We start from the raw sequence: 17,590 nt of genomic DNA on the forward strand, positions 1-17,590 counted from the left end.
AGGCGGGGTCGCCGTCTGTGCCATTGAGACATTCGGCTTTTGATAGTCTTGTATCAGAAACGATCTGTCCTGTATTTCTTATTAAATTTGCTTTATTTACAGATCAGGAGTTCGCGCAAATCGCTTCTACATTTGGCGTGACATCGTGACTTTTTTGTGACTTTTTAACTTCTTCTGTCATGTATGTCATTAATTATTTAATTTTCTTTGCGCTTCACTGTACCGCTTAAAGAGAAGTTGTACAACCACACGGCATGGATGATTTTCCTCCCACTGGATATTTGGGATTCATTTATTTATTACTCTTTTAATTTGAATTCATCTATTGTTCTATACAATGTTTTTTATGTCAAAAAGATCATAGAAAATGTCCGATCCTATCATACAATTTAAAGAAAAATGTGGCACCAAAAAGGACTTTATTGTACTTTCTTAGTGTGTGTTTTTGTTTTAATCAAAGTTGACTGCTGCTTTTGCTATTTAAATTCGGAACAGGCTTGTTGGTGCACATAACAAAAATCTACATACAATTGACTTGAATTAGTTATAATTTGTATACCATGATTTTACTAGTCAGGCCCACTTGAGAATACACTTTTCACCATGTGGCTCCTGAGCTAAAATGAGTTTGACACCCCTAAGCTAAAGTAAAAAAATAAAAGTGGGAGAAAAGGCATAATCGGTTTTTAATGTTAAAATCAACAACAGAAACCTAAAAAATTCCAAAGTACTATTAACGATTTAATGTTAATTTTTCAAAACCACGTCGATGAAACTAAAATATGAAGACACCGATGTGTACAATGCAGTTTTACAAAAATGAGAATTTTTGCTCGCTTTAAAACGGCATGTTCATTTTAAACAAAGATAAAGTGGCTAATCTTCAAAAACAAACTTCAGACAGCAAACTTCCCAAATACATTTGTTATCAAGAAAAACCTCAACGGGTTTGTTGTGACTGGCGTTCAAAGTCCACATTCTTTAACCTACTTTTTTTTTTAAATACTTAACGATAACGCTCTGAATGCGGTTGGTTTGTTTGTTTTGTTTTAATTATTGACGATTATCCATCTCTTGTTTGCGTCTGTCTTGTGGGACAAGTAAGCGGGCGTTCCCGGCGAGCAAAACGAGCGCATATTTGCGGAAACTCGCTGTTGTCATGTGATCCTAAGCGAAAAGACGAAACCCAAATCTGAAACCTGAAACTGAAAGACCCTCCGCGACGTTTCTAGTATTTATGATGTGTTGTTAGCATACTGTATTAATCTCAGTAATTTGAAGGGTTGAGCGTCGCTTAACGTTTATTTTTTCTTAGCGTCATTCCAATGAGGAATCACGTGCATCCAGGGTGACGTCATGCCATTGACCCGTCTTCAGAGGGAAACAACAAGAAACTGACCAATCAGATAGCTTAGAAGGCGGGGACTCGACTGCCACTCATAGCCTTTATAAGTTTGTGTGGCTCCATTGCAGCAGGACAATTTTCCTTGTTTTCCCTCGTATACGTTGTCTCAAAGGGCTGCCAGTAAGTATGAATTTTAATTATTTTCTTCAATTTTCAGATTAACTTATCCTTAGCCACGATTATTCAGACTGATACATACCATGAATGTGTCGAGTATTTGTGGGGATTTTCGCACAGTACTAATAAAGAGGGGAAACGAACTGCCTTGAAGAAATTTTATTTCAAGCGTAGTCATGGGCACAATTTTGACTTTCGATACAAATACATGGATGTTTTTATCAATTTTTTTAATCGTTCTAGTTCTCTACAATTCGGCGTGTCTTTTGTCGCGCTTTTGGTTAAAATAAAAGACAAATAATAAGCACTTTGCAGTAGTTTTTCACGTTTGGAAGGATGCGAAAAACGGCAACATGGCGCTTAAAATGTGCGGAATTTTCTTGTCTTTTTCCCCCCTATTCTCTAGTTTGGATGTCTCCCCATTTTCTTGGCTCGCCTTCGCCGATCCCGTGACTGTGCAAAAAAAGAAAAAAAGGAAAGAAAACCGGAAACTGAAACCAAACCAGTTTCCGCTTTCGAAACTCTCATTTTGCCAGTTCTTTCCAAATCTGTTTTCCATATTTTGATTGGAAACGTTTTGTATGTTCCTGCTCAATTCGATTCACCAAGACTGGCCAATTAAAACGTACATGAGTGTTCGAGGGTTTGTTGTTGTTCGGGTGTGTTGTTTATGTACTGGAAGCTAAGCGCTGGGTATCGTGTTACACTGTGCCGCCAGGTGTGGAGCAAATGTAAAAAAAAAAAAAAAAAACAACAAACTATATATAGCACCAAATATTACAAGAAAGACATTTAATTTGGATTCAAAGCTGGTTTATTTGCTTTTTACTTTAAATTAACGACTTCTGTTGTTTTGATTCATTGCCAGCATTCTTGTTCTTTATCTTTTTGTTTTACAAATATTTCCGATAGTTATATTCTATCTGAATAATCACAGTGTTCAACGAAATGCAGTTGCAAAAATCTTCAAGATTAATGCTAGCATAAAACAAATAGAGCATCAATGTTACGATTATCGTAACCTGCCAAACAACAACAGCTTTTAATCATGTGACTGTCTCTGCCTCTTTTTCTTGTTCTTTTTTGAAAACCATATTTCTTTAGTGTTGATGAAGTACCGGGTTGTGTACGGAGCTCCATCACACAAGTTACACAAGAGGGTCAATCTATAAGGGGGTGCGAAATGACGATGACATAGTAACAGTATTTTTGTTTTCCTTTCCCCGCAGGTAGCCACAAGTATGTTGCCTCTCATCACATTGGCTTTGTGCCTGAGCGCCGCCGCCTCGGCCCCAAGCCTGGACCCTCAGCTGGATGACCACTGGGACTTGTGGAAGAGCTGGCACTCCAAGCAGTACCACCAGGTACCATGTGCAAATGAAAAGCTGGGGGTAGAATGAGATGTTATCCCACCCCGGAAATGTATTAGAATTTTTTTTGTCCTTCCGCAATTCTTGATTCGAATGTCTGAATATAACAGTTACTTAATAATCACATTTCAAAATGAAGCTATTAGAGATTTTGACCACCTTCGCCATTTCTCAACTATTTTAGCGACTAGTTAACATTATACCATACAGCATTTTTCTCATGAAATTTTGATTCAAAGCCCATCAAGGTCATAGACATCACAAGCCAATGGCTCTTAGCAAAGGCCAACTTCATAATAATCACATCACAAAATACTGTACATCATAAGTCTTAAACTTAAGTCCTCCAGGGCCGCAATCCTGGACGTTTTCGCTGCTGTATTAAACACACCCGATTCAAATGATTAGGATCATTTTCAAGCTAATGTGGAGCATGCTGATGAGCTAATCATTTGAATCAGGTGTGTTTAAGACAGAAGCATTGAAAACATGCAGGATTGTGGCACTCGAGGACTGGAGTTTGAGACCTAGGATATACATGGACAACAAAGCAATAACCATAGAAGGCTTTTATTTTGAAGTTGGCCTCTTCGCAGCTCTTTGTGACTCAGTTTTTATCACATACCAGAGCTAACAACATCCACACGTTGTGATTATTAAAAAAAAAAAAAAAAAAACATTGATGTTTGATTGCATTGTATGATATGGCACAAGTCTCAGAATTTAGTGCTGGCTGCTAAATAAGAATATGGTGCATTCAAAAGGTGTTAGACATTTTAAACTCACGCCTTTGTTGGCCATGTGCATTTTTTTTTTCTTTTTCTGCCATACGTTCTCAGTTTCGGCTTCGCTCATGTTTTCATTTCGTCTATATGTAACTTTTTGACCAGGTAATAATGCGGAAGACACCGTATTACCCGGATTGAATTTTCACTTGAATTTTTTTCTGACTTTTTCTAACCATTCGGCCTCTCAGCAATTCAACAAGTTTCTTTCGCAATTTCTATAAAAATTGAATTCCCTAGTTTCATTGTCCGCTTGATTAAGACATGTCTGATTCGATGCTGTTGCCGTCACTGTAGAAGGAGGAAAGCTGGAGGAGGATGGTGTGGGAGAAGAACCTGAAGAAAATCGAGCTTCACAATCTGGAGCACTCCATGGGCAAACACACCTACAGCCTGGGCATGAACCACTTTGGCGACATGGTAGGCCTCCCAACACAACAGCCGTCCAAAAAAGGCGCCAGTCGCGAAGGTTTTATGAATCCGCGTTTGTTTTCAGACTCACGAGGAGTTCCGTCAGATCATGAACGGCTACAAGCGCAGCAACAAGGTGCAAAAGAAAACTTTGAAAGGATCGCACTTCATGGAGCCCAACTTCCTGGAGGCGCCGCGCTCTGTGGATTGGAGAGACCGCGGCTACGTCACCCCCGTCAAGGACCAGGTAACCTTTATGCACAGCCGCTTTAGTATTGCTGGTGTAAAGAGTGATCAAAATTTGGTATTACAATAAGGCATTTCAAAACTTACCTTTTTTTTCAACCAACTGTTCCGTCTGGCATCTGTTTGATGTGACCCTCCAGCACGTTATGTTTGTTGTTCGTTTGTTGCACGTATATGACTCATAGGTGGAGTGACGTTTGAGATGAGGGACTCCGGCTTGTTTGTGGACAGTCTACTAATCTCCTATTTTCATACACTTTGAATACAATAAGAATTTTTGGGCTGCTCCGAAATGAACATCCTGAAAGGGGTATAATTCGAAAGGGCTATGCCCACCAAAAATGTGTATTTTTGTCTATTACTGAAAACTTAAGATCTGACATTGGCTTGGTTTTGTCAAAACACGTCCCATATAAAGTGTTTCTGCATGCGTGTGTGAGGCAATTGTCGTCAAAGTTGTCAATATTTAGCTTGGTGTTAAAGATAAGATGTTTGCCATAGCACTGACCTAGTTTATCTGCACTGTGCACTCACAACCCCCGTCCGCCCCCACCCTCCCTTGCTGTATAATGTAACGAACAGCTGATGCAAATACGCCCTTGCACTGCAGCTTAAAGTGCGAATTCAAGGCCAAGTCTTAGGCTACCACATCCACTCAGCCCCCCAAATATTTGAGATTTGTATGAAACAAACTTAGACCGCGTATCTGATCTCATGCTTGCGTTGTCAGAAAATTTGTATCAAACAAAATACACAACCAATTCATATCCTAACAAAAGTATGCTACGCTTAATGCAAATCTTAAAAGGCAAATGCTACGAACAAGCTAAGAAAAGATATTTTTGCTCCACTTGGGTTCCCCATCTTGATGTGCGATGTTTGTCCGTGTGCGCGCGCAGGGTCAGTGCGGGTCATGCTGGGCCTTCAGCACCACAGGGGCCCTGGAGGGTCAGCACTTCCGCAAGACTGGCAAGTTGGTGTCTCTGAGCGAGCAAAACCTGGTGGACTGCTCGCGGCCCGAAGGTAACGAGGGATGCAACGGAGGCTTGATGGACCAGGCCTTCCAGTACATCAAGGACAACGACGGCCTGGACTCCGAGGACGCGTATCCCTACCTTGGAACCGTACGTCTGATCCGTTTGCGTGGTCTGCGTTTGTTGTCGTGGTAACCAAGCGTTCCCTTTGGCCCAGGACGACCAGCCGTGCCACTACGACCCGACCTTTAACTCGGCCAACGACACAGGCTTCGTGGACGTGCCCGCCGGCAAGGAGCACGCGCTGATGAAGGCGGTGGCCGCCGTGGGGCCCGTCTCCGTGGCCATCGATGCCGGACACGAGTCCTTCCAGTTCTACCAGTCAGGTCGGTTCGCCGCTTTTAATGCGATTGGGGCCGTTATGTAGATAAAGGCTTAAACAGAATGATGGCCCTTTGACAAGGTCAAGCTATTAAAAAAGGCTTTAAATAATGTAATCATTTAATCATTAATCAGGATTAATCCATTTCAGCACCTATTTTGATGCAAAGCTTGTCGGATAAATACATTTTAAAATTTTGTTTGTAATATAAAATCATCAAATAAAAAATGGCTTTTTAACGGATTTCTTTGATCCATTAAGATGATTATTTTCCTGTAAAAAAAAACAACAAAACTACCCAATCTGATTCTGAGGTATGTTTTGTTTTCTCATTGTCTTCACCAAATTTCTCACTTTAGTTCTACAAAAGTCCTATTTTTTTATCCTTCTAATGAACCATCAAGCAACTCTTTAAGGTTAAAACTAACGAACGACCATTTTTGTCTTTGTGTCGGTGACTCTCTGATTGAAATTAATCTCAATTAATTTCAATTAATCACCAAAATTTAAATCTCCAAAGTTAATGCTTAAGCTTTGGCAGGCCTTAAAATTGATTTAAAAATGTTTGGGCTAAAATGTCACAGAAAACTGATTTAGTGGGGAAAAAAAACAAAAACATAAACACGTTAATGCACGTTAACAATTAGTAGTTTCAGATGGAAAGAAAAAAGCCTGAAAAAAATCCATTAAGCCTTTCCTTTTGAGTTTTATGCAAATAAAAACACTAAATTAGGCACTAAATTATAAAGTACAAACTAAGTATGTTGCCTCTCTAGTTTATCATAAGTAAATTTACAAAATACAGTCAAAGACAAAATATATTGAATAAAAAATGGGAAAAAATGCAGTCAAAAAACTGCTATCTAGTTGTGCCACATCAAGAAGATCAACAAAAGCCTTTTTTTCAATTTGAAGGGGGGAAAATGCAGTCGGTCATTTTTTTTTCTTTTCCAACCGATGTGTAGGTATCTACTTTGAGAAAGAGTGCAGCAGCGAGGAGCTGGACCACGGCGTGTTGGTGGTGGGCTACGGCTTTGAGGGCGAAGACGTGGACGGCAACAAGTATTGGATCGTCAAGAACAGGTGGGTGCTGAACGCCGCCGCTAGTATTGCTAGCGTCAAGTCGCTAACCCGTTTGCGCTAATCCCGCAGTTGGAGCGACAAGTGGGGCGACAAGGGTTACATCTACATGGCCAAAGATCGCAAGAACCACTGCGGCATCGCCACCGCCGCCAGCTACCCGCTGGTCTGACGATGACCACCGATGTAGTGCCAACTAGTCATTATTTTATTTTTTGGAAAAATGCAATATGTGGAAGGGGAGGATTTTGATTTCAACCAACAATTGAGCGTTTGTTTTTTTTTTTTAGATAAACAACGCCAGTTTTAAGCCAATTTGTATTGAACAAATTTTAGCTGTCTTTTTATCCTTTGTACATATGCTGCTCAGTGAGCGGGGAACTCTTCTGTTCTTGTAAATGTTTTTTTCAAATGTTTTATGTGATGTTTAATGTCGACCATTAAAGGTGTGAAACACTACATTTTTGTTTGATGCCTTTTTTTTCTAACACTGTGTTTTTTGCCCTCCTCCCTCAGTCTTAAGAAAAAAATGTAATTGGCGAGCAAACCATTAAACGCACTTTGACGTTCCACGAAAAAGAAATATAAACTTAGCATAAAATTAGCCAATCAGAAGGGAGATACCCAATGGCCTGGCAATCATTTCCCTATGCGCGCAAGCAGATTTCAGCTGCTGCTGCTGCACAGCCTCGTGGCAATGACATTCTTGCCTGTATTATTCTCTTCCTTTAGCAACACGTGCAAAAAAAAAAAACATGAATTGGACAGCCTTTGAAACAAAACAAGGGTGAACAAATGGTGGTTTTCAATGCGGAAATTTGCCTTGCTTGGTCTGTTAAGCCGCTGCCAAAATCAGTGTTTTCCGTGTCATCAGGTAAGTTGAACAATGCACCAATGTTTAATTGTACATTTCAAATAATACAAACAGATAGCATTTCGTGTTTGGCAACATTCTGAAATGAATCAGCCATTCTACATTGTGTGCAGAAGAAATATGAAGCGTTCTACATTGTGTTACAGAAATAGAAACAAGCTGAGTGTGTTAATGAGGGGCGGGGCACCGGGGGATGGAATGAAGTGAGATTACATTTAAATCTTGCTCAAGTTTGAACGTCTAGTGCAAATTTATAAGATGGCCAACCAAAAAAAAAAAAAAATCATAATACATAAAACAATCCTTATAAGAATTGTAGAGAATTTGCTAATCTTTTAGCAAAACCAAATTGATTAAATTTGGGAGTGATTTGGGGGCCTAAATAAATCCAACTATTTTGGATTAAAACTAAAGTGGGGGGGGGTGCAGTTCAGGGTGTCCCGCATCTACTGCCCGGGACACAGCTGGGATAGGCAACGGCAAGCCAAGCCAGCGACCCTACTGAGGATAAACCACTATAGAAAATGGATGGCTAGGGATGTGTAGGGTGTTTTTTGTTGTCGTTGGTTTTGGATATAAAGATAATTCATGAGATTTTACTGGGAAAAAAACTTTGTTTTTTTTACATTTATATTTGTTAAACGCTTCAAAACAAATTTTGTCTCCATGAAAAAAAATGAGTCATGGTTAAAAAGTGGACCACTCAAAGCCTTTTATTGGTCAAAGTACGAAGCCTGAAGACACACGGAGTATAAAAGACGCACGGACGTTCTCGCTCTCTACTGGTACTTGTGGACAAATTCCAAATACTCCTTGACATCATCGGGGGAGCCCACCACGAAGGGCACCCGCTGGTGGAGGGCCCGGGGCTTCAGGTCCAGGACCCTCTGGGCGCCGGTTGTGGCCACGCCTCCCGCCTGCTCAATCAGGAACGCGATTGGGTTGCACTCGTACAGCAGACGCAGCTGCACCAAGACACAAAAATCAACTTTTACGGGCATTTGGAGTTAGATGGAAAGCCAATTGGATGGATTACAGTGTTCCTGAAAATACCCACAATAACCACAATCTTTTTTGTGATCCTTGTGCACACACTTTGTAAGCTATACACATTGCATTTTTTTCCAAATTTTGTAAATGCTTTTAAAGGCATAGTAATTAAAGTTATTTATGATTATTTTTCCTTCAATTGTTCAGCGGCATCAAGAACTTGCAAAAATGGTATTGTCCGTCTTTTGACTCTGTGACGTCGTGATGACACTTTGAGACATAGCCATTAACTGGTCTCTACCGCTATTGTCTTGAGGCGAAAGGCGAGTCAACAAAGAATTTTCTGTTGAGATAGCTTGACCGCCGTTCAATGGAATGTTGCAAAAATCGCAGGAAAATCAATGTCGTAAATCCTATTAAAATCCATCTAAAAAATTGTAATCATAATGGTTTTATATGGTCCAAAATTTGGAAAATGATTATTTTTGTACACAATATCCCCCACACGTCCAGCTGAAATCATATAGAGATGTCAGAATCATTGCGTTTTAAAATTTGTCATGTTTTAATCATCTGCTGAAAATGTCAATTCCCTAGCATCCCCTCCCCATTGATTCTTTCATGATATCATAAAAAAATCAAAGGAATTCCCATAATTTGTAACATAATGCCACAAGAGGTTAATAAGGCGCAAATAAAATCCTTTATATATCGCAAAAATGTGTGTGCCCAACAATTCAGTGTGCCTCATGGGTGCACTGAGTCAAAAAATCAGTAAAAATATGATTGAAAGAATATGATTTGGTAAGCCTTCTGCTTGATTGGTTGTCGGACCACTTTCTGCTGTTTATAGGGGCATAAGGGAAGGAACACACACATACATAGTATGAAGCTGGAAGCAATGTACCACTCAGAGAACATTATGTAACATTGTGTATGTTTAGCGTGCACCTTATGTATGGCTTGAAGTACAAAAATATACTCCATAATTAAGACTACGCTCGTGATGCACCGCTGTATGGTACAGAAAATATGGTGCATATTTTTTTTTTTTTCTCTGGCCTGACGCTAAACAATTTATTATTATAATTTTTTTTAATTGGTTTGACTTAAAGGGACACTGTGTAAGATTTAGACCGTTTTTCATTAAAAAGAAATAAATGATTGTAAATTTCAAAAACTAGCAAATAAATGTGTTCTTAACAAACAACAGTATATTTTAAATATAATCGTAGGTCTAGTTATTATTAAATGACATTACATGGGGGGTGGCACTTGTCCCGAGGCGGCCATGTTTGTTATAGCTACGCACAATGGTAAATGCAGCACCTCCTGCTGTCCGTAATGAGAAACGGTCTAAATCTTACACATTGTCCCTTTAAAAGGGAAAAAAATTGCACGTAAAAGGGCAACGTAAACCTACCGTAGAAATAGTTCTGGTCTAAAATGAAAATCCACAACAGAGTGACGCCGCAATAACCGAACCGCAATTTAGCGAGGGAACAAACAGGGCCTTACTCATAATGTTATTCCCCACTAGTAGCACTCAAACATGAATTAATTTGATCTATAATATCTGTTAATATTAATGAAGGATAGTCCACCCTTCGCTAGGCGGCAGCGTTTCAATAAGTACATTGTTTCTCAGTACAGGAACAAAGAATGTTTATGTGGTGGTGGTGTGAAGCTGTTTGCCCGATTATTTTGAGTCTTATAATACTGATCATTTTCTTCCACTGTGTTATGTAGTTATAATTTGTTTTCCTTGATGCAGGGCTTCCTCATCTTTGTCATTAAAAGTTATGCACTGACGTAGAGGAGTATTATTCTCAAATGAATAGAAAATGTGATCGCATTGTGAAATGTTCATCCCATTTCGCCTCTAACTGACACAGTCCGGGCTGCTGTTTTGGTTAGCAACAGCGTTGAACCGGGCTCGACGTTGCTTATCTGTGACGGCCGTGAGAGAATCGCTCAAGTGAAATGTTTTTCCCCTGTTCTTTTCGGCCAATCGGCTCACTCCTCCCACTTCCTGACATCCTGCCCAGCTGTTATCTTTTCATGAGTTTCACTTCTCCATCTTTGACTTCCTCTCTCGCTTTGGTTTCATTCTGCTGTGTCACTGCGTTGGTCCCTCACTTGTTGTTTCTCTTGAAAGTAAAACTCCAGCACCCCACTTTGTGTTGTAACACTTGGCGGGAATTTCGCTGCATTTAAGGGGAATTGTTGATATCAGCCTCACCTGAAGCGGGTGTGGCTGTCCCAGAAAGTTCAGCTTACCTTTCCTTCCGGGCTTTTTTGGTTGGCCGGGTACATGAAGATGCCGCCGTACGCGATTGTGCGGTGGACGTCCGACACCATGGAGCCCACGTAGCGGGCGCCGTATGGCGTACCGCCGTCCTGTTCCGCACAAGACAAGAGATGAATTGGCCAAAAAATATATAGTATAACGATAATTGAAATGACATGGGTTTTTTTTTCTTACCTAAACGTGAAAAAAAGAAAAAATAACATGTTCAAAGAAAAATATATTGCTAAAAAAAAATAGAAGAAGCAATACAAAAATTAAAGGAATATTTAACATGACATTAGAAATGAAAAAGGTGAATAATGTAAATTAGTTTTGTTCTCACACAGACCAGACAGAAAAAAAATTACATAAATGTTTCAAGAGATGCAAAAAGAAAATCTAAATATTACCCCAATCCAAATTTTAAAAATTCCATATTAAGTCACTCGCTGCAATTTACGACTATCATCGTCAAAGGTCTAGTTTTACTGGGCCGGCACCATTGACAGTTATACAGTGCCTCGCGAATGTTTTGCCCCCCTTGAACTTGATTTACTTTCGTATAATATTCTTCCAATTTTCTATCTGTGTTATTCTTTTCGAGGATTTACTCCTTGTGAGTATTCTCTATTTTCCACAAGTACTGCTTCACCATGTGTGTTGCCCTTAAAGCCACAACTATCAATACCAATGTTAGCATGCCAATAGCACTTTGCATTAGCATTAAGCTACATGAGGCTGTTTGGGTCTTTTTTTCAAAGTACAAAAAGAGTAGTTCTGATTGTTTATGTTACATTTGAAAATAAACTTCAGCTAGGAGAAGCTGAAGACAGATTGAAGACTCTTGTTATTTGAAGGATCATTTGTTATTTTTCCCTTTTTTTTCCCTTTTGAGTTGAAAGAGTTAGCTGCCGCTCAGAGCAGCACTTAAAAAGAGCTCTCGGTACTTTACCCCGGAATGAGAAGAGGCAAAAACAGTAAGTGCAGGTGTGGTTCCTAAAGAGTTGACCGAGTGTATTTTTATCACCGCTCGTCTAAAAAAGCTGAAAATGAGTCAGTGTGATGAAATTCCATCAGGATCAAGCTTCCTGCAAAGACTCAAAGTCCACCAAGGGAGCCCGGTAAACAACTCTTCTAATCCCCTAAACACAACCGGCAAGATTGAGTGAAATATTTGTTTATGAGTCAAGGTAAAAGCTGACTGCAACCTCCTCATGCCATACAATGAAAATCCACGATTTGTGCTCGCTGCATATGTATAATTTAATGAAAACAAGTAGGGCTCTTAAAGGTCATTTGAAATTGGTATGCATGGTTTTCTTGTATTTTGTTGCTACTACTCAGGAATTTCCTGAAAGACAATTTCGAAAAAAAAAAAAAAAAAAAAGCTCTCAAATTAAAAAAGGTCATTGTGGCGGTTGTGTTAGCAGGGGTGATTAAAATTAAGGGAAAACATGGACATTAGTTTACAGCACAGGTGCCAAACTCAAGCTCAGATCCAGCTTGCCAAATCATTTCACAAGGGTTAGGGTCATTTTGATACCAAATGTGCAAGTTGTCTTCAACCTTCAAAATTTTTTGGGGAAAAAAAAAACAACCACCATATTTTTTGTTCCCAATCTCCTTCCTGTAATTTGACCCCTGCCGTAAAAAGACTTGAGCATGAACGTCGCAGTGCAAAGTCAACTTTTCCTTTCAAACAAGGAGGGTCTGCATGCGGACACTTGCAGGCAATGCGTGACGCACAGTAGTCATGTGCTCACTGACTCACAACTCAGGCATCACACGGCAAGGCCAAATGTGTTGGCTGATTCCCGAAAACACACACATGTGGGCACATATGTGCACTGCAGCATCATACACACTCAGAGAAACTGGGATTTATTTTTTTAACTGATTGATGATAAAATGTCAGAAGTACAAGATTGCAGTTTTGGGGGGTTAAGCGCAGCTGAACTACAAATCATCAGAATTGATGGACTGTTGCCAGGCCAAATGTATAAAGGCACACTGTATATAAACTGCTGGGTTAATAATAACCCAATATGGGCCATAAAAGGAGCGACCCAGTATTTGGATCACTTTGACTCAATATTCTGTCTTGTTTAGCGCAGAACAAAACCAAAAACTTGGGCACAACATTTTGTACGAGAGAACCCCTCTCTTAGGTTGTTTTTTTAAAGATACCCCCCAAAATTAGGTTGTTTGATATAAAACGTTTTAGAAAGTTGGCCCAAATTGACCAAAATATTGAGTGGGTCTTTTTTGACCCCAAATTGGGTTGGTTTTGACCCAACTCTTTTTGGAGTGGAAGAAATAATCAAATAAAACAATACTTTAAAGTTATTTTAAGGTAAAACAACACAATATGATAATCAAATAAAAGTGTATTCCAAAATGTTAAGGAAAAAAAAATTCTAAAGTATTGTAATGATCAAATAACACGTTTTAAAATGTAACATGAAAAAAATGAAAAGGATAAAATAAAACAATATGAAAGAAATTAGAAATATATTTTCAAATAAAGCAATATGTAAAAAGAAAAAAAATCATCAATCAAAACAATATTTACCCCCAAATAATATGATTGAATAATCAGCATTTCAACATAATACAGAAAATCAAACAAACACATTAAACATTATATTAGAGCAAAAAAATAATGAACACAAAACTGTAAAATAAAAATACAATTACGAACATGTAAAGTTATAATAGAAAATAAAAGAAACTATAAACAATTCATACAAGCCATTAATCTAATATGTATTAAAAAAATAAAAATCTTGAGTACCATATACAATTCACATTCTCAGCTGAATCATTGCAAAAAAAAAGGAAACAAAAACTCTGCCATATACAGTACATAGGAGCACTGAGCACGAGAAAAAAAGTTAGACTTTGCATTTGTCAGTTGCGACATTTCGCTTGAGACAGAATCTATTCCAAGTCATCGGTGTACTGTATGAGCACATGACCGGTTCCTTGCATCACATGCTGCGTGATGCCAAAAAGTGCTGAGCAAGCTCATGGCAGACAGGAAGGGGATGTTAGGAACAAGTGAGGAACAAGTGACCTCAGCACCAAACACACACACACACACACACACACACAGTCAGATGCATGCAGCTGACCTCAGGGTTCTTCTTGTGGTTGATGTAGTGGTTGACGGAGGGATGGAAGTACTTGGCGTAGCCCTCGTTCAAGCTGTAGATCTTCCCTCTTGGCTTAATCCTCACGTTCCTCTCCGTCAGGATGAACTCGCCGATGGCCTGCCGGCAAAATTCAATGCATTCAAAGTGGCAAAAGTACCTACGTACTATTCTGCAGATACTTGACAAAGTACAAGTACTCTTTCAAGCCTTGTACTTAAGTCAAAATGAAAAAAAAGAAATGTTTTGCTGCTTACTCACTGGATCCAGCATAAAAAAGTTGAGGCCGGCCCCAGTGCTGAGTGCCACCAAGGTGGCACTGCCATAGAGGGCGTAACCGGCGCATACGATGTTGCTGCCAGGCTGGAGGGCATCCTCTTCGGTGGGCTCGCCCTCTGTCACCTGAGGGAACAATATACTCTTGACCTATGTCTTTATCTTCATGTATATCTATAGCTATAGCTACATATCGGCATCTATCTATCTATCTATCTATCTATCTATCTATCTATCTATCTATCTATCTATCTATCTATCTATCTATACTTATGTCTTTATGTCAAGGGACGGCATGGATGCAAGGATTTTGGTGGACCCAATTGGAGGGAAGCTCAGGGGTAAGGAGTAAGTACAGAAGCAATATTTTAATTAAACAAAAAGGTAACCAGGAAGCGGTCAAAACAGGACAGCAAGAACTTCAAAAACAGCAGGAGGGTAAACACAATGATATGACGGGAACTGAAAGAAAACAAGAAACAGAATACATTTGAAACTGATGTGACAACAAGGAACACCTGGACAAGAAACAATTAGAGCATGGAGCTGATTGACAAACATAGGGGAAGCAGGTTGACAGGACAGGTGGATGCAATCCAAAACAGGACACTGACACAAGGGATACAGAAACATGAACTTAAAGACATGAACAAAACCCCATCAATTAACTCTGACACCAACCAAAAACACAACAAACACCAGCCAGAACATAACATTTTATCGATATCCCCCCCCCCCCCCCCCCCCCAGATAGTTTGCATTTCTGCCGACAAACATTTCAAATGGCTCAGCTTTTGCCCGCTACACATCGACTTCCCCCGAAGGCCGCAATGTGCTACTGCAGATGTATATACAGTACAGTATATAAAAAAAAATACAGTAATTTATTTCATGATTGATGAACAGATGGATGGATGTATGGGTGGAGACAAAGATAGGTGGGTAATGGATGAATAGATGACAGAGTGAGCTAAAGATAGATGAGTGGATGGATAGACGCCTTCGATAGTGAGATATAGGCAAATATGTGGATGATGGATGTGCAGTATAAGATGACATGGAGTGAGCTAAAGGGAGACTTACTCTTTTATAGATAGCAAAGATGGTGCCAATGGAAGCCAGGCAGTCGATGTTACTGGAACCATCCAGGGGGTCAAAACACACCACGTACTTACCCTGGAACGCAAACGCCCAATTCTAACTGTACAGTAAGTGCAAACGAGCATGCATGTGTGTACATGAGCGTTAGTTCACGCTGACCCGTTTGTCTGAGGGTGTGACGATGAGGTCTTTGTTCTCCTCGGAGACCATGCAGCAGGTGCCGTAGGAGGCCTTCAACATGTTGATCACCAGGTCGTTGGACAGAACGTCCAGCTTCTTCACGTCGTCCCCCGTTACGTTCACGCAGCCCGCCATGCCCTGTCTGCATACGTGCAGCGTTCACTTGCATGCCAGCCTCACAAAAGGCCACCATTGCCCTACAATGTAATCTCATACCACATCGGATAACAACTGAAACTACAAAGTCACATAAATCAGTGCTTTTTCAACTAAGATCACACGCTGAATAATACGTAGTATTATTGCAGGAAGACATTTATTAAAAAAAATAAATAAATAAAAAAAGAACCCCTCACATTTATGGGGTGACATCCGAAAATTTAAATACTCGCAAACTACTGATTTTATTTACTAGGGCCAAAGTAAGTACAGTTACTGTACTGTATTTTAAAGTATTGCGTTGGAGCCATCTTGTGGCTTTTTAGTGTCAAGGAACTGCCGTAAACCGTAGTAAACTGTGGCACTTGAAAAAGACTGCTTTGTGGTTACTGGTGTTATAGTTTTACCTATTGTTTTAACGCATTCATTGGGAAGTCAATCAATAGATTCTCTGAACCATAAGCTGTTTGTTTAGTGTACAACTCCATCAGTCTAAAAATGACATTCTGATTAAAATTGCGTTTAAGCAGCCGCTTTTATCCATCTCCGGGAACAGCCGTAACTGAAAATGACATCACAGTGCCTCGGGGTTCAGCGAGCAAAGGTCACAAGACCAAACACTGAAGAGATGAGCTGTGATTGGTCGCTACCTGATCCCGAGCAACTGTGATGTCATTTTCAGGTGACAGCTATGGCCAACCCCTTACATGAATTCAAAACAGGTGGGTTTTTCAGCTTAATTCATATTTCACAAGCATACTATTAATCAGAATACCGTGTTCAGACTAGCGTACATATTTCTGTAAAAACAATTTTTTGACTCGTCATGCTCTTTAACATGACAGCATTCAGAAAAACCTTTTTGGAGTTACACGCGTGGTACTTACAAGTGGGCCAGGCCGGCCTTGCGCACGGCTGAGGAGATGGCCTTGATGGCAGTCATCAAGGCGTTGAGTAGCTGTGTCAGTTCACCTGTCGCCCCCTTGGCCTGCCGGCCCGCCTCCATAACGAAGCGGGTCAGCGTCCACACGTCCGTGTCAAAGGTCGACTGGTCCGACATGGTGCCTCCCAATGTGGTTTAGAAGCCTGACTCGAGTGAGGGCAAGAAGCAAGTGAAGGGGGATTTGGGGAATCTATTTGTGTGTGTGTGTGAGAGTGTGTTTGTGTGTGGTGTCAGGTGTCAGCTGCTGTAACTCGCTGCTTGTTGTGTTGTAATACGATTTGGTGTTAAGCAAAACCTACATTTTCTTTTATCCTAAAATGCTTCACGTGAAGATGATCAAGATTACCCTCACTTTCCACACGGAGAAAAGTTTTGCCTATTTCCCGTTGAGATCTTGAAAAACTGCTGAAAACAGGCGATTTGTCATTTATCCCCCGATTCCTTTAACACAGAAACCAGCCAAGGTGGTATGACGTCCAGGGTGTTAGGAAGTCTCACATTTTCAATATTTTTTCTCTTGCCTCCTTTATATGAAGATTCTATAAAATTGCAGTTGGACCGGACCATTCTGTATAGTAATTGTATACTCAGTTAAAATTTTACACAGTTACTCAGTTAAGTCGCCACACCTTTTTTTTTGTATAAAGATTCTGAAGTCGGTCGTATCCATACAAAGTTGAATTTTACACAGAACCCAGCCAAGGTGTTCAACTTTACACATCTGACACACTTTTACTATATTCCCATTAGCCTCATTCAGAAAAGTATGTACCAGTTTTTTACTTTTGTACAAAACACAGCAAAGATGGTAAGCTGTCCCCATTGTTGGATTTCAAGTCAGTATTTTCCAACATT

General features: G+C 39.9%; 2 protein-coding genes across 3 annotated transcripts; one reads left to right on the forward strand and one right to left on the reverse strand.

Moving 5' to 3' along the window:
* Positions 1 to 1,365: 1,365 nt before the first annotated feature.
* On the forward strand, positions 1,366 to 7,229 carry ctsla (cathepsin La). The gene is made up of 8 exons (XM_088410939.1): positions 1,366 to 1,525; positions 2,752 to 2,886; positions 3,975 to 4,097; positions 4,174 to 4,335; positions 5,234 to 5,458; positions 5,526 to 5,694; positions 6,656 to 6,773; positions 6,843 to 7,229. Exons 2-8 carry the CDS (start codon positions 2,764 to 2,766, stop codon positions 6,940 to 6,942), a joined length of 1,020 nt encoding a protein of 339 aa, XP_088267065.1. The 5' UTR covers positions 1,366 to 1,525; positions 2,752 to 2,763; the 3' UTR covers positions 6,943 to 7,229.
* Positions 7,230 to 8,372: 1,143 nt separating this feature from the next.
* On the reverse strand, positions 8,373 to 16,873 carry fbp2 (fructose-1,6-bisphosphatase 2). 2 transcript variants are annotated; one of them, XM_088416203.1, is made up of 7 exons: positions 16,680 to 16,873; positions 15,613 to 15,775; positions 15,436 to 15,528; positions 14,338 to 14,478; positions 14,059 to 14,196; positions 10,915 to 11,034; positions 8,373 to 8,609 (listed from the first exon to the last, which is right to left on the reverse strand). In XM_088416203.1, exons 1-7 carry the CDS (start codon positions 16,850 to 16,852, stop codon positions 8,424 to 8,426), a joined length of 1,014 nt encoding a protein of 337 aa, XP_088272329.1. In that variant the 5' UTR covers positions 16,853 to 16,873; the 3' UTR covers positions 8,373 to 8,423. The 2 variants fall into 2 exon arrangements, with proteins under 2 accessions (XP_088272329.1, XP_088272339.1); XM_088416213.1 differs by lacking the exon at positions 16,680 to 16,873 and adding an exon at positions 15,990 to 16,022.
* Between the last annotated feature and the right edge of the window lie 717 nt (positions 16,874 to 17,590).

This window comes from Hippichthys cyanospilos, chromosome 1 (assembly GCF_059441005.1).
Source record: "Hippichthys cyanospilos isolate Australia breed blue-spotted pipefish chromosome 1, RoL_Hcya_1.0, whole genome shotgun sequence".
NCBI classification, from domain to species: domain Eukaryota; kingdom Metazoa; phylum Chordata; class Actinopteri; order Syngnathiformes; family Syngnathidae; genus Hippichthys; species Hippichthys cyanospilos.